General features: G+C 55.4%; 5 protein-coding genes across 5 annotated transcripts; 3 read left to right on the top strand and 2 right to left on the bottom strand.

The window, feature by feature from the left end:
* Positions 1 to 255: 255 nt before the first annotated feature.
* Positions 256 to 1,613, top strand: K452DRAFT_302198 (uncharacterized protein; the record flags this gene model as incomplete). Its single annotated transcript, XM_033542558.1, has 4 exons — positions 256 to 388; positions 437 to 559; positions 632 to 1,056; positions 1,110 to 1,613. 4 exons carry the CDS (start codon positions 256 to 258, stop codon positions 1,611 to 1,613), a joined length of 1,185 nt encoding a protein of 394 aa, XP_033392883.1.
* A 3,621-nt stretch (positions 1,614 to 5,234) lies between these two features.
* K452DRAFT_113449 (uncharacterized protein) lies at positions 5,235 to 6,256 on the top strand. Its single transcript, XM_033535055.1, has one exon. It carries the CDS (start codon positions 5,380 to 5,382, stop codon positions 6,049 to 6,051), a length of 672 nt encoding a protein of 223 aa, XP_033392882.1. The 5' UTR covers positions 5,235 to 5,379; the 3' UTR covers positions 6,052 to 6,256.
* Positions 6,113 to 7,062, top strand: K452DRAFT_341557 (uncharacterized protein; the record flags this gene model as incomplete). Its single annotated transcript, XM_033545376.1, has 2 exons — positions 6,113 to 6,138; positions 6,174 to 7,062. 2 exons carry the CDS (start codon positions 6,113 to 6,115, stop codon positions 6,760 to 6,762), a joined length of 615 nt encoding a protein of 204 aa, XP_033392881.1. The 3' UTR covers positions 6,763 to 7,062.
* K452DRAFT_236404 (uncharacterized protein) lies at positions 7,027 to 8,870 on the bottom strand (the record flags this gene model as incomplete). The annotated part of the gene is made up of 5 exons (XM_033537503.1): positions 7,027 to 7,062; positions 7,135 to 7,415; positions 7,490 to 8,448; positions 8,501 to 8,651; positions 8,705 to 8,870. The coding sequence occupies 5 exons, from the start codon at positions 8,868 to 8,870 to the stop codon at positions 7,027 to 7,029; spliced, it is 1,593 nt and encodes a 530-aa protein (XP_033392880.1).
* A 1,584-nt stretch (positions 8,871 to 10,454) lies between these two features.
* Positions 10,455 to 14,478, bottom strand: K452DRAFT_312595 (uncharacterized protein; the record flags this gene model as incomplete). The annotated part of the gene is made up of 7 exons (XM_033543564.1): positions 10,455 to 10,931; positions 10,991 to 11,320; positions 11,380 to 11,667; positions 11,714 to 11,871; positions 11,925 to 14,300; positions 14,363 to 14,407; positions 14,460 to 14,478. The coding sequence occupies 7 exons, from the start codon at positions 14,476 to 14,478 to the stop codon at positions 10,455 to 10,457; spliced, it is 3,693 nt and encodes a 1,230-aa protein (XP_033392879.1).
* Between the last annotated feature and the right edge of the window lie 31 nt (positions 14,479 to 14,509).

The following is a 14,509-nucleotide window of genomic DNA, read 5'->3' as shown; positions in this document are numbered from 1 at the left end:
CGGCAAGCGGATCAAGGTCTAGACATGCACATGAATGAAACGGGCCCTTGCGGCAGTTCTCGTGGCATGATGGTGAAGGCGTTGTTCAGCCTTACCGAGCTCTAGCTCAAAGGGTGAGCATCAGCGGGGCAAGCAGGCGGGCGATGTGAGATGTGATATGTGATGGTTGTTCGAGGTCGGAGACCGCCCGGCTCTTGGGCCGCCATGCATCATCGCTGTGCACGAGGTTTCTTTCCTCCATTAATCATTAATTCCATGGCTCTCGACCACGACGACGACAAGGCGGCGCTGATCCGCAGTGCATGCAGCCACCGCGACCTGCCTGCCCTGATCGCCCTGGCCACCGGCCCGCAAGGCCTGCTCTCCGACGACCTCCGCCGCGAAGCATGTCTGTTCCATGTCCCTCTTGCCTTACTCATTGCTGACAACTGTCCAGGGCCCATCCTTCTCGGCGCAAACGACGCAGATGACCCCGTCGCGTGGGAGAAGCTGCAGCCCCACGCCGACGAAGACCAAGTTAAGCTCGACGTCAACCGGTCTTTTGTCTACTATCCCAATGGTAACTACCTTACCTAACCCCTTCAACACACCACCACCACCACCCTTGCTGACTCTCCCGCCCGCCTTGCAGACCTGTCCGAGGAACAGCTCGATTGCCGCAAGCAAGAACTCTCCGACGTCATCACCCAGGTCTTGCGCCGCCACGCGCGCTTGTGCTACTTCCAGGGCTACCATGACATCGTCCAGGTCTTCCTCCTCGTCTTGGGCGCTCAGCTCTCCGTCCCGGCCGTGACACGCCTCTCGCTGCTACGGATCCGCGATTTTATGCTGCCATCGCTCGATCCCTCCGTCGCGCACCTGAACCTGCTCCCCGCCATCCTCTACAGCGTCGACCCAGCCCTATGCAGGCACCTGAAGCCCACCCAGCCATTCTTCGCCCTGGCGGCCACCATCACCATGTACGCGCACGACATACAAGAATACGGGGATATTGCGCGGATATTTGATTTCCTCCTCGCGCACGAGGCCGTCATGTCCATCTACTTGTTCGCGGCAGTAAGCTCCCACGACGACCAGCTATGTACGTGCTCCTGCTGACTCCCGCTTAGATCATCCTCGCGCGCAAAGACGAGCTGCTAGAAATCTCCTCGGATGAGCCCGAAATGCTCCACTTCACACTCTCGAAGCTCCCCCACCCCCTGCACATCGAAGACCTGATAGCCGAGTCCGTGTCACTGCGCGAGCGCAAGCCACCCGAAACCCTGCCCTCGCGCGCATGGAGCTCCATTTCGCAATATAGCGTGCTGAAGACGACGCAAGATACGGAAGCGCTGGCGCAGCAGACACTGCAAGACGGGGAGGCGCTGTTCGCAAAGCAGACGGCGCAGGTGCGGCGTGCGCAGGCATACCAGGCCGTGGTCAAGGGCGCGCGGAGGGGCTTGTACCGGTACAGGAAGCCGGCGCGCGGCATTGCCTTTGCCGTGCTGGTCGGTTTCATAGCGTGGTACTTGGGCCGGTCTGGCGGCAGCGGCGGTGCGGGTGTCATGTCTTGGTTTGGCGGCGTATACGAGCCGCTCAGGCGCGTCTTCAGCGCCGTCAGGGACAACCGGTAGGTCATTTTGCGCCCAGAACCACGTCAGGAGGACGGACCAAGTGTACATCGCAGGCCCCCCTTAGAAGTCCGCGGCCAAGCTCCGCTTCAAAAGTCGTATGCGTTTTGCTTTCTTTCCTCTCATTCGTCACTTGGGTCCTCTCCTGCTTCCGCATCTCACCTCAGATGCCCGGGCCCGGCCGCCCATTGGCGCGGCGCCATGCACTTGGGCGTTGGCCTACCTCAATGCGCCGCGCCCTCGAGGCAGCTGGCGTTGGTGGAACACGGAGCTGCCGATGCAGCCGGGGCAGGACACGACGCGTCTAGCGCGTGCTAGGGGAGATCTAGCAACGCAGAATCACACGGTGTGTATGTGGGTAAGCGGGCGGAGCGGGAGTAGTGGCATGGAGGGCGCCGGATGGGGCTTCCGTACCGTACCGTACCGTACCGTGATTGCGGGATGGCTGAGGAGGCGGCGTGCCGGGAGAAGGATCATGGTGGGTGTCGGAGGACGAGATGAGATGGGGGGATGGGCCGGGCGAACAGACAGGCCCCGGTCTGCACGTGCGGGGATGCTAGATCGGCGCGAGCAATGTGCGTGCGTGGCGTGGGGGAAGACGCGGTGCGGTACCTAGCAGGTATGGTATGAAGAGATGGCCCTGGGTTCCTGTTCCTCGTCCCTCGTCCCTCGTCCCTTTCCCCCTCGTTCGGCAAGGCAGGGCAGGACAGGACAGGGCGAGGGAGGGATGAGGCGAGCGAGACGGATCCCTGCGCCACGATGGATGGAGGAGGAGGAGGCAAGACAGGGTAATTAGAGCAGGTTAAGCGCTCGCTCCGCGCGCAGTCCAGATCGATCAGAGCGCTGGCTGTGGGCGCTATTGGAGGGGCGCAGGATGCAGGACGAAAGAACGACCCTACATGGCTCGCTTGCTGCTTCGTCGTCCTCAAGTACAAGTCACACCCCCCGTCATGCGTGCAGCCAGGTCACGCGACAGGACTGTCTCAGGTCAGAGACACACAGATCTCATGCCGTGCCATCTGCCCTGCCACCAGTGGGCATAAGGAAGAAGAAAAAGAAAAAAAGCAACGGGGCGTGGGGTCGGAAATGACCTGCTTCTGCCTGTCCCGACACACTGGGAAGCTTGGTGCTTGGTGCTTGCCCGGTGAGGTTCATGGTGACCTTCCACCACTCCATGCTGCTGTGTCCGCTTGTCTCAGATCTCCATCTCACCGGCTTTCTCAACGGTCGCTGAGCTTCTTTGAAGCCGTGTGCTACACTCTCGTTTCCCTTTGCTTAACATCTCTCATCATCATCCTTTTCATCGTCATACCTATAACCCCCCATATCCCTCCTCTTATCACTCTCACGTATTATCATTATGCTTTATTCCTGATGCGCGCTGTGTTGGCGTTGCATATACACACAACACACACACACACAATCTTTCTCTCCACCGCGCAGAGAGTCGGTGAGTCTCCTGCCCCAAAGTGAGGCGACACACATCACACGTAAAGGCAGGTTATATCCGCTGGCCCGGCCGACGGCGGGGCGCGAGAGCGTGCCCTCCGATCGGGTCGACCGTCAGACGGCGAAAAGGGGCGTCCCGCCGCCAAATCTGTAATGCTGCCACCAAGAGGACCTAAGGTACCTATGTATGTATGCACTGCAGACGGACAGACATTCCCGTCGAAGCAACCACGCCGTTCCGCGCCATGGAGGCCCATATATGTACAGCCGTGCCGTTAATCTAATCGTGCGCGCAGCTAGATGGCTCACATATACAACGCCCATCCTTCCCTCTCCCTCCCTTCGTTCCCTTCTTTCTGCCGTCCCGCCTTCCCGGTCCTCGGACGCTCCGAGATGGGTTCCTCCCTGGCACCTGCCTACACGACCTGCCCTCCCTGACAATTCCCACATTCAGCGAGCATCGCATCAAGGGCAATGAAATTTCTCTTAAAAAGCAACAACAGAGACGGTGCGTTGTGATTGCGGTGCATTTTGCGGTATGCACCTATCAGAATGGGTGTGAGGAGATGCAGTTTGTGCCTTGTTTGGGTGGGGGTATTGCAGATATGAGGGGATACCTAGGTAGGTAGGTACCTACCTAGTGATTTTGAACTGCTGCCGCGGCTACCGCGCCAATGGCCGTTTCCATGGAGGTGCGGTGGAGACAGGTAGGTAGGTTGGATGTGGAGTGGAAGAGACGAGGCAGCCAGTCAGACAGGAAGGCGGGCAGGCTCGCATGCAGGCAGGCAGGCTCGAGTGCGCTTGCGCGTCTACCACCCTCCCTGCCTAGGTACGGAAGGTGTGGCGAAGCGACCAGGTAGGTACCTAGGTAGGTAGGTAGGTAGGTAAGCAGATGACCGGGCGAGAAGAAGGCAGGTGCCTACCTGGGGCAAGAATTACGGGCAGTTACGGAGGTGAAAGCAGAGAAGGAACACTCGCCACCGAGGAAGCAGCCTCTACTGCTACCGCGCCTTCTTCTTCACACCATCTCTCCTTCCTCTTAACGCTATCACTCCTTCCCTCTCCATATCCCAGGTAGGTACCTGCCTGCCCCCGTCCCTCCTTCCTCTTCCACCACACACCGCAAATTTTTCGACTATAAACCCCCCCCCTCTTTTGTGCCTTTCTTCCTCTCTTTCTCTTTCTTTTCTCTTTCTTTCTCTCTCTCTCGTCTCTCCCATTGATGGGGGAGGACGGTACCTCTAGGCGAGTGGCATCCGAATAATCGACCGTAGCATAGGTACCTAGGTACCTACCTTAGGTATTAGTGGAAACTATAGAGCCGCTGGCTCAGCGGCGGGGACACTCCCGCTGCGACTACCGGTAGGCACCTATCTTAACACTTCGAACACACCACGGACACCGCAATGCCAGTTAGGCAACCGATTACTAGGTAATAGACGGGTTATCTACTAGGTGTTCTGCGTTACGCTCCCTAGGTTCTACCCTTCTTGCTGGCAGTACCCTAGCAAGTGAGTACCTACCTAGCATGACAAACCAGGCGACTACAGCGTAAGGTACCTAGTATAGGGACCTAAGTACCCTCTAAAGTACACTAAGCTCGTCTAACCTAAGTTTCATTTCTGAATTTTGTACCTAATACCACCAATAATCTCTCACTGAAGGTGGCGATTATCACCAGAACTATAAAAAGTATAAGTAAAGCTTACCTAGGTAGGTAGGTTAGATGGGCTACGGGGTATTGCCTATGTATAGGTAGGCAGGGAAGAAGATCCTAGTAAGCGTTATCTATTATAGGTACCTAAGTACCTATCTAGCCATCTTCGAAAAATGGTGATAACGACTCTAGGTATATATATCACCGAAATTACAAGAAGTACTCCTTACAGCGTCCTAGTCGTTTAATAAGCCTGTGTTAAAACCTACTAGAAACGGGGTTAACACGGGTTATAAGGTAACATGTAGTTGAAACGGTCTTTTTCTAGAAACACTTCATGAACGGTTTTTCCCCACGGTTTTAGTATAGTCTTACCTTTCCAAAATAGTTTTAGAAAAGACGATAGATAACCAGCTAATTAGTTTTAATTTTTAATATAAGTATATTTTTCTAAAACGAGTTTATTCTATAAAACGGGTTTCAGCTTAACACAGTTTTAAGAAAATTTAAACTGGCATGCTAAAACTATAAGTAGCGGCACCGTAAGGTAGAAAATGAAGCCTAGGCTGTGTTGGCTTTTCACAAGATCTGACATCCCACTGCGCGCCGTAGAACGGCACTGTCCGCTAGGCCGACAGCAGGCGATGCGTCTCCCACATCCCCATGCTTGCTTACCTGCGTCGCTGTACGTCCGTCAGCTTATCTACATTCACCCCTGACTGCCCATCTATCTACCTACGTACCTACCTCTCCTCCCTCTTCCTCTCCTTCTTCCTCTCCTTCTTCCTCCCTCCATGCCACAGCTTCCCACACTCTACCAAAATACTCGACTCATCCCATCTCATCCGCATGCCCCATCTTACCACACTCATACCTCTAAAACCGTTTACCTTAGCTACGCTGTCGGCAGAAGAGCGGTTCACCTTTCTTACATCCTACCTACCCACCCACCTACTTACCTACCCATCACAAGCTCTCATACGCCCTACCCACACTAATAAACCACCTCGTCTCGCCTCTGCCCACCTATCGATCCATAGGTACATACATCCCCGCTTACTGCCAAGCTCAAGCAATATCCTCCTACATCGCCAGCCAAGCCCTCGCGACCTGTCGGGAATCGTCTCAACGCCCAAGAGAGAGAGAGAGAGAGAGAGAGAGAGAGAGAGAGAGAGAGACAGCGAGAAAGACAGAAACGGATACAAAAACAAACAAACCGGACATTATCCCCGCAAACGAGAAAACGTAGAAGGAGGGCTACAACCACAGACGACGGGGAAGTACATACCTATGTACTTACTGGCAGTGACAGCGGCAGCAGCAGCAACAACATAAGCAGCAAAAGGCACCAAAGCAAGAGCCAATTAAAGCAAGCTAAAGTACGAAAAACACCGAAATGGAGATAAGAGCGCGAAATAATATGTAAGCAGCACGCGGCATTAACTAATAGCAGGCAGTTTCAGCAGGCAGGCAGCCCGTAAAGCAGAAGCAGCATCATCTCATTCCAAACGCGACCCCATCCACGCACGCACGCAGCCAGAGCCAGACCCCGCGCACGCACACGCACACGCACACGCACACGCACACACGCACGCGGCGGCGAGGGCCTCAACGGTCTGCCCCACTCATCAGCCCAGCCCACACTGCACTGCGCGCAAGCACCACACTGCACGCACGCGCGCGGCGTACCGCTCTAAATTATCCACACCTAATCGCGCCCCCTCATCTGCATCTCATCTCCATCTCTATCTCCCCGCACAGGCCACACACCAGTGCCTCCTACACAACGCGGCCGCTGCCGCCGTTGCCAAAAACCCAGACAAGAAAAAAGCGCAAATCACAAAAACAAACAAACACACCACCGTCGTCGTCGTCGTCGTCGCCGTCACAGTAGTCACCAACGCGCGCGCAACGCGCTTGGGGCAGGCCCCGCGCATGTGCGCGGCTGGGAAGATGCAAGATCTACGCGAAGAAGACAAGACTTTTCTGAGAGGGGAGGAAGGATGGGACAAGGTGGGGAGTGCAACGAAGCAGAAGGATAGGTAGATTTGTCAACGGTATTAGAGAAGGGGGGGAGTAACACTAGCAGCAAAAAGCAGCAGTAGTATAGTAGTAGTAGTAGTGTAATGCTCTTGAACAACGCAAGAGGCTTTTTTGAATCGCCTGGATGCAGTATAAGAGAGAAAGGGGGCCGCCCCGAAGGTGGTGTCGAGCGTGGCTCGAGAGCCGGCCAGTCCTTCAGGGTCGGCCCCGGTCGTCGGCGGTCGTGACGCGAAGCAAGCAAGCCCGCAGGGCAACCGCGCCGCGGATTTAAGCGCGCGGGGTGAAGGCAAGGTGGCAATCATCCTGGAGGGGTACATGTCAGCTTACAATGTTCTCACTCGCGGCTAAATGCGGGATTGGTGATCATGAACGTACCTGCGGGAAAATAGTCGCAAAGACCTTGATTTCCTCCGACAGAGGAGTGACCTTGTGCTTCCAGTCGAGCTTCATCGAGGCGCAGCCAATCATGCCCATGAGGTTGTTGATGGCGTAGACCTGGCCGAGACAGTAGTGCGGGCCGGTGCCAAAGACAAGCCAGTTCTTGGTTTGCTTCTCGGCGTCGCCCGTGATCCAGCGCTCGGGCTCGAAGCTGTCGGGGTTGGGGTACGCCTCGGGATCGTGCAGTGCCATGTACGTCGTCGGGACGACCATGGAGCCTGTGCATCCGAAACTGTTAGTTTATTGATTGCTTGTCTGAAGGGGCTTGTGCGCCTGGCGCGTGCTCACTCACCTTTGGGGACCGTGTAGTCCTCGCTGATCTTGAAGTCGCGCTTGGCAAGGTAGGGGACCATGATGACGGGAGGCCTGTAGCGCAGGATCTCCTTGACAACGGCGCGAGTGTATGTCATTTTGTCCATCATCTCCATCGTCATCGGGGCATCGCGGTTGCCGTTGCGGAGGCGCAGGTTCTCCTCGCGGATCTTGTCCAAATGATCGGGCCTGTCCGCCATGACCTGGAAGAGCCAGGTGGCCGCGCTAGAGGTAGCATCCTGAGAAGCGAAGAGGAAAGTGAAGATGGTCATGGAGATCTCGAGGTCCGTGAAAGTGCGGATGACCTGCGCAGGCTTCTGAGCCTCAATGCCCTTGGCCAGCTTCTGGTTGTACTCCTCTGATTCTATCATAGACTTGACCCAGCAGTCGAGAATGCAGTCTGGTTCACCGCCCGAAGCCATGCGGACCTTGCTCTTGGCGGCGCACTTGGCAAATTCGTCCAAAACCATGTCGGCGGCCTTCTTTCCGCGCCATGTGTTGGTGAAGGGAAGGATGATGGGGAAGTTGACCAGCTCAAGCGCCTCGGTGATGTAGTAGTAGTCGTCGGCGATCTTCTTGACCGACTCATCGGGAATGTAGTGACCAACAAAGGTGCGCAGCGAAACGGCGGTGATGAACTCGCGGAAGTAGTGCATGAAGGGCATGGTCTTGCCGTCGTTCTTCGCGGTCATGTCGAGCGCCTTCTGGAAGTACTTGCTGTAGATCTCCTCTTGACCCGGGAGATAGATCTCCAGGGCCTGACGGGTGAAGAGGCCATTGAGACCCTTGCGGTAGTCGACGTGGGCCTTGCCGTCAAGGAAAACCCAGTTTTCCGGGCGAAGCAGCTTGTGCGCAATGTCGACGACGCAGGGCTTGACGAAGGTGGGCGAGTTGAAGACTTTGCGAGCCATGTCGCGCGTCGAGGCGATGACGACGAACCTGAGCTATTTGTCAGCCATTGCAGAGGCGCGCGCGGTGGACAGGGGCGTACTTGTGGAAGACGGAAACGCAGCTCAGAGGGCCCGACAGCCATTTTGCGTGGTAGGCCGAGAACTTGGGGTTGACGGACTCGAGGAAGGGACCGATAAAGGGGATTTTGAGGGCGGGCCCGGCGATTGGGCCCTTGTTCCAGATGTACTTGACTGAGCGGCGCGTCAGCAGCAGGCCCAATGGGGCAGGAAGCGGCGGGACGAACCTTGGTCGTAGACGACGAGCATGGCAAAGAGCGTGACGACTATCTGCCAGCCGCTAATGCCGGTGAACAGGCGGCTGACGAGGCCGTTGATGGCCTGGGGCGTGAGCTCCGGGGCATACTGAGCGTCGGCCGTGGGCGAGGCGAAAGTGGCATTGACAGCTGCCATGGTTGCGGGCAGGCAGGAAGAGGATGAGGAATAGGAAGTAGTAGTGTTGTCGAGGTATAGCCGGGAAATTTGTTGACAGGAGGCCACTGCTGGCAACCGTGCGCGGCAAGCAGACGCGAGAACGACAGTAGCTGGGAAAGGGAGTGTGGGAGCCGCGAGGGCAGGGTCAACGGGCGCGGAGGGTCAATAATGGGAATCGAAAGGTCCATGGATGGCGCCACGGCGGGAGCTCGGCTCTCTGCTCTTCCGTGACCTATCACCGCCGCGTTCCTGAGCGAAAATTAAGATTGACTCTTCGCCCTCGTTCAGATCCATCTCCGGGGGCCAACGCCCACAATCGCATCAACATCACGAGAGTCGCGGTCTGTTTGAGCCTCACCTCAGCCCATTCTGCAACCCTCACGTGCCCGCCCATCGCCATTTGCCCTCTCCGCTTATGTACCCCCAAGATTGCAGTGCAGCCTTATGCACCGTGCTGACCCGTTGACCGGCCCAGAACACATGCCGCCTCACACACACTACACGCTACACTACACACTACTCTACACACACACAAACCTGTTAATCGTTCGGTGATCGCGGACGCTGCCGAGCGCCTTCGCCAATCTTGCTCTGGGCGCTAGAGATATAGCGCCGTGGATACGAACACGATACCGCAATAGGGTCCACGAGAAACATGCACCGCAGACCCTGACACTTGTTACGTCATCATCTCTCTCCTCCCGCATAGGGTTCTTCCAACCTCCTCTCACACATTCGCGTCAAGACGGGGGGGCTGAATATTTTATGCGTGCCCGTGCGTTTGCTTGCAGCTTATCCAGCCTATCTCAACATAGCGTAAGGCCATTAAAAAAGAAACTAGTGACTGTTGGTGCGTTGGCAAGCACTAGGTAGGTAGTTGAAAATGAATGGCCTAAATGAAGAAAAGCAAAGGGAAAACAAAATTAAAATAACAAGACAAAAGCACGAGCAATGTCACGGCGAATGACGGCAAGGCAGCAGCACTAAGTAGTAAACAGACAGATAAGACGAGTACCAAGCCATCGCGAGACAGCAATCTAAGCGTGGAGAAGAAGAGATGGAAGATATCTAGGCGCGAGCGACAACACCCCCCACATGAAGCCATCCGCTCACCCTCTTGGCCCGCCACCGCAGCCAGTGGCGTTTTCTCGCATCTTCAATGCCCTCCAAGATGCCGGCTGGACGACGCGCAGTCTGGCGTCGGTCTGGTTTCGCCGAGGTCGCTGCGTCGCGCTAGGGGTGAGTGAGGTGGTTGGTACATACGCTCGTTACCGGTCAGCAACGCACGCTGCCTTGGGGTGGTTGAGTGTCTCTGCCGACCGTCCCTACCCGCGACTGTATGCCCGAGGGTACGTGCGCGTGCTAGTCAGGCCGGGGCGCATACGTGGCATAGCTGCAGTGTGAAGTCGGTTGCTATTATCGAGGATTCGAGATTCGCAGGCTGGCGCTTGTCGAGAAGGAACCATAAGTACCTTGCGCCATCGGTCATCGTCGATCAAGTCCTGCACCCGGGCAGTTGTGCCCGCAATTATTAGTCCTTCCTGACGTTGTATGATGCGCACCTCAGCGACGGCTCCGCCTAGGCTGTCCATTCTTGCGAAACGAGCCGGACGAGCCGGACGACCGACCGTCGCCCGACGGGTTCCGGCCCTCGGACAACACGGAATCGCGACGCTGAGATTTCTTCAAAGGGTTGGTTTCATACCAGTCGACATCGCTAAGTTGCAACTTCCTGGCCCTCTGGCCGCCGCGTGAATTGCCGCCTTTGTCGAGGCGCGGCATCGTATACGGATTGTGGGCTTTGTCGAGCCCTTTGTTGTCTGTCGTCTCAGCATTGTTGTTCTCAAAGTGGGCGCGTGTGTTTGAGTTCGCGCGCAAAGGGTCGTAATAAAGGGCGGATTCACCATCGTCGTTTTCATCCCTGAGGTCGTAGTTCAAGACGAGGTTCTTGATGCGCTGCTGCTCGGCACGTTCGGCTTCCTTCTGAGTGCGCATGGCCACAGCAAAGTTGGAGTCCGACGGCAGGTCGATGGATCGAGTCTAGAAGAAATTAGGTCAACTACATCACCAAGGAGAAAGCGAAGTATCAAATTCCAAACCTGTTGCTGTTTTCCCTTCCTGCTGAGGAGTGAAAACTTCATCATTCCCGGTGGCGTCTGCTTCTCAGCTGTTTCGCCCTCATCAGTAGACGTTGCCTCGCGGGCGCGGCGCATGGGCAATGGCATGTCGAGTATGGGCTTGCGCTCGAACTTGCGCGAATCCAGGCTTTCAGCCATCATCTTTGCAAGCTCGCGATCGAATTCAGCATCAGCCTCCGGGTCTCTCTCGTCCTCAGGGCGGGTGACGACGATGTGCTCCTCTTCCTCTTCATCGGATTCATCATCACCTTCCTCCTCGTCCTGTTCGTCTTCGGGGCCAGTCTTTTGCGTCTGTAAATTGTCATTTGGTTCTTTGTGAGATGAGTAGCCAAGGGATTGATTGAACCTACATCACTCTCTTCTCCGGAACCGCCAGCGTCGTGTCCACGGCCCTCGAGTTCCTCATCATCGCCCGCATCGCGACCATCCTCGGATCCGGAGTCCTCATCTGGCTCGTCGGCCTCCGTGTTCCTTTCATGAGCCTGGAGTTGATAGTTTTGCTTGACTGCCTCGGCGAAGGTATTTCCTGCCTCCTCAAGGCTAGTGGCAAGTTTCCACTGAGGGCGGGTAAGGGCAAAAGCGTCTTGGATCATGAACTCAACATCCATTGGGAAAGGGTCCTTGATGTAGATGTAATACTACCTTACTTAGCTTCGTTTATTTAAATACGTACGTTTTACTTACCTGGAAGAAAGTGAGGAAAAAGTCGAGCTTCTTCTTTGCCTGACCCTTGTCATAGTACATGCCGCAAGTCTCCAGCAGGTTGCACACTAAACGAATGCGGAAGAAGTCATCAGGAAGGTCAAGTGGATTGATGGCACCTGGCTTAGGAGTGCCTCCCTCTATTTTGTGTTAGCCATTGTAGCACCGCTCTTTATCGGAAGTCAATACTTACCGTGCCCGTAGGTCACAATCTTATACAACGTATCAAAGATGACGGGCGAGTCCACCATCCGATAAATGTACAGTTCACCCAGATACTTGACCTCGGCAATCCTACGTTGGTTGAACTTGAAGTCGTTGAGCTCCAAGCCGAAAGTTATGGACTCGAGAAGGTCATCGATGACCGAAATGCAAAATTCCTGGTGGTGCCTGTTCAAGGAACCCAGAATGACGGCGAGCAAGTGAATGTTACTGTACTTGATCTTGCCGGGCTTGGTGAAAATCTTGATGAGAAGCGTAACAACCTCGTCTTCCTCCCAATGCAGCTTACGGATCTGCTTGACGACCTTGTCCAGATTGCGCTTAGTGAGATCGAGGTAAATAAGCTTGCGGAGGAACAAGTCCAAAGGCGTCCTCTCTTTCTGCTCGATAGCAGCACGTTCCGGAGGGTTGACGTAATACATCGCGTTTTCGATAAGCATACGTTCCTGCTGGCCCAAATGCTGTGCCGATTTCTTGCGTTGCAAGGTTTCCAAGAACGAATTCATGCGAGGCGAAGTCTCTGGGTTCCTTAGGAGGTAGCGACCGCAATTCTCCAGAAGATTACAGATAATTTCAATGTTCATCCGCGAGAAGTCATCCAAACTGACTTTCAAACAGTGGAAAATAACATGTTCCGGTACAGCGCCGAACTTGGTCAACTCAGCAAGGTAACGTACGTTGATTGTACGCACTTGACCAAGGAAATCCTTTTGCTTGCGGCGCTGGAGGCTCCGGAATTCATCGTCCAAGTATGCTACCAACCCTTGGATCACATCGGGCATATATTTGCCAAGTGTGGCCACGAGCCTACCGTAAAGCGGGAGCAGGTCCGAACGACCCTTGGGAATCTCGGAGACCGCCTTTACCATGCGATTGCGAGACGCCTTGGAGTTAAGGAAACAAAACTCTATGGCCGTCTCATCGACCTGGTCTTTGCTGGTAAACTCGGGTAAACGGGCCAGGAGAGCGTCAACCTGCGCTCCGACAGATTTGTTTGCAATGGCCATTGATTGATCATCAAGCTCCGTAGGTTTAGTGGCATCAGCGCTCTTTTCTTCAGACTTTTCCTTGGATTCTTCGTCTTTGCGCTTTCCCACTTGTTCGTCGGTATCGGCCTTCTTTTTCTTGGGTTCCTCCAGCAGAATACCAGGAACACGGTCTTTCAAATCAATCAAATTTTCATAGAAGCGTCTCTCTTCCTCATCCTCCCAAATACCCGGACCCTCTCCTTGGCCGCGCAAGTATTCTCCGGCTTTAACCAGGCCAATGCTGCCATCTCCAGTAGACGAACCAGAGTCCTTCTCCTTCAAATCCGGCATTTCAGCACCAATTGCATCGGCCAAAACCTGCGCGTTCGATAACAGCTTTTCCTGGGCCTTGACCTGCTTTTCGTAGTTGGATTGGCGATCCTCGAATACCTCGCCGGATTTGACATAGGCTTCGGCATTGCGTTTGCCCTGGCTGACGAGTGTTTTCTGATCTCTGACAAGATGGGCTTTGACGTCCTCAAAGTAACGGAGTAGAATGTTCCTGAAGCGCTGGCGCATTTCCGGCGGGGTCATGGGCGGATCCTGGGAAGACATGTCCTCGTCGCTGGCAGCAGCTGATTCCTTGCCCTCGCCATTGGAAGCGGACATTGTACCATCTTCATTTACAGATTTGCGACCATCTGCAGAGACCGAATTGACGCCCAATATATCCCAAGCGAAGCTCTTGACGAAAATGACCACCAGCGGAAGATTTGTATGCTCGCGATCGTGGCCCAGCATGTCTTTCAGAACTTCCAGAGGGAACGGTTCGGCATCTGTGTGCTCAGCCTTAGTACCATTAGCGCCAGCCTTGGTCTTTAAAACGCCATCGCCCTTCACATTCTCTTTGGCCTTTGCCGCCTCTTCGGGCCTGACGACATCGTCCAGACTCCTCAAGGCGCCTACCAGCCATAACTCGGTCGCAACTCTCAGCAGAACCCGTTGGCGCGCCAGGCGCTCCTTCTCCTCGCGCTCACGCACGTCCTGCGGCAGCGCCTTCAGGTGCGCCTTGTCCGGGGTGGCCAGGCCGCGCCCAACGTGCCACCCGATGTAGCCTGTGAACTCAGCCGGCCCGAAGCGCTGGTGCAGCGCGCTGACAATCTCAACACCGGCGGCAATTTCTCCGGGCGACTTGCACCTGCAGAGACCTTCGAAGCAGGCCGAGATGATCTCCGACAGGTATTTGTGTAGCGATAAGGAGCGGGTTTCTTGGAGGAACGTGGCTTGCGAAGCGGCAGTAATGGCGGTACGGAGGCGCTTGATGAAGGCTGTGTTCTTCTTCATGGACGAGTCGAGCGAGGATTGGACGGGGAAGACATCTGCGGTGGCCGGGGTCAGCTTGGGGAGGTGGGCGTGTGGAGGCGGCTGAAGGCAAGCATACCCTTCTCGCCGGCCCAGGCCCTCTCGTTGAGCTCGCGGAGCTCACCTAGAATCCGTTAGCTATGAAGTTGCGGCGGGTGTGGCAAGTCAGTGCTTACGCTTGCGTTGGCGCTCCATGATGGAGCAGTGCTACCGTTCGGACGTTCGC

Source organism: Aplosporella prunicola, assembly GCF_010093885.1.
Source record: "Aplosporella prunicola CBS 121167 unplaced genomic scaffold K452scaffold_33, whole genome shotgun sequence".
Classification (NCBI taxonomy): domain Eukaryota; kingdom Fungi; phylum Ascomycota; class Dothideomycetes; order Botryosphaeriales; family Aplosporellaceae; genus Aplosporella; species Aplosporella prunicola.
This window is presented reverse-complemented; position numbering and strand designations above follow the sequence as displayed.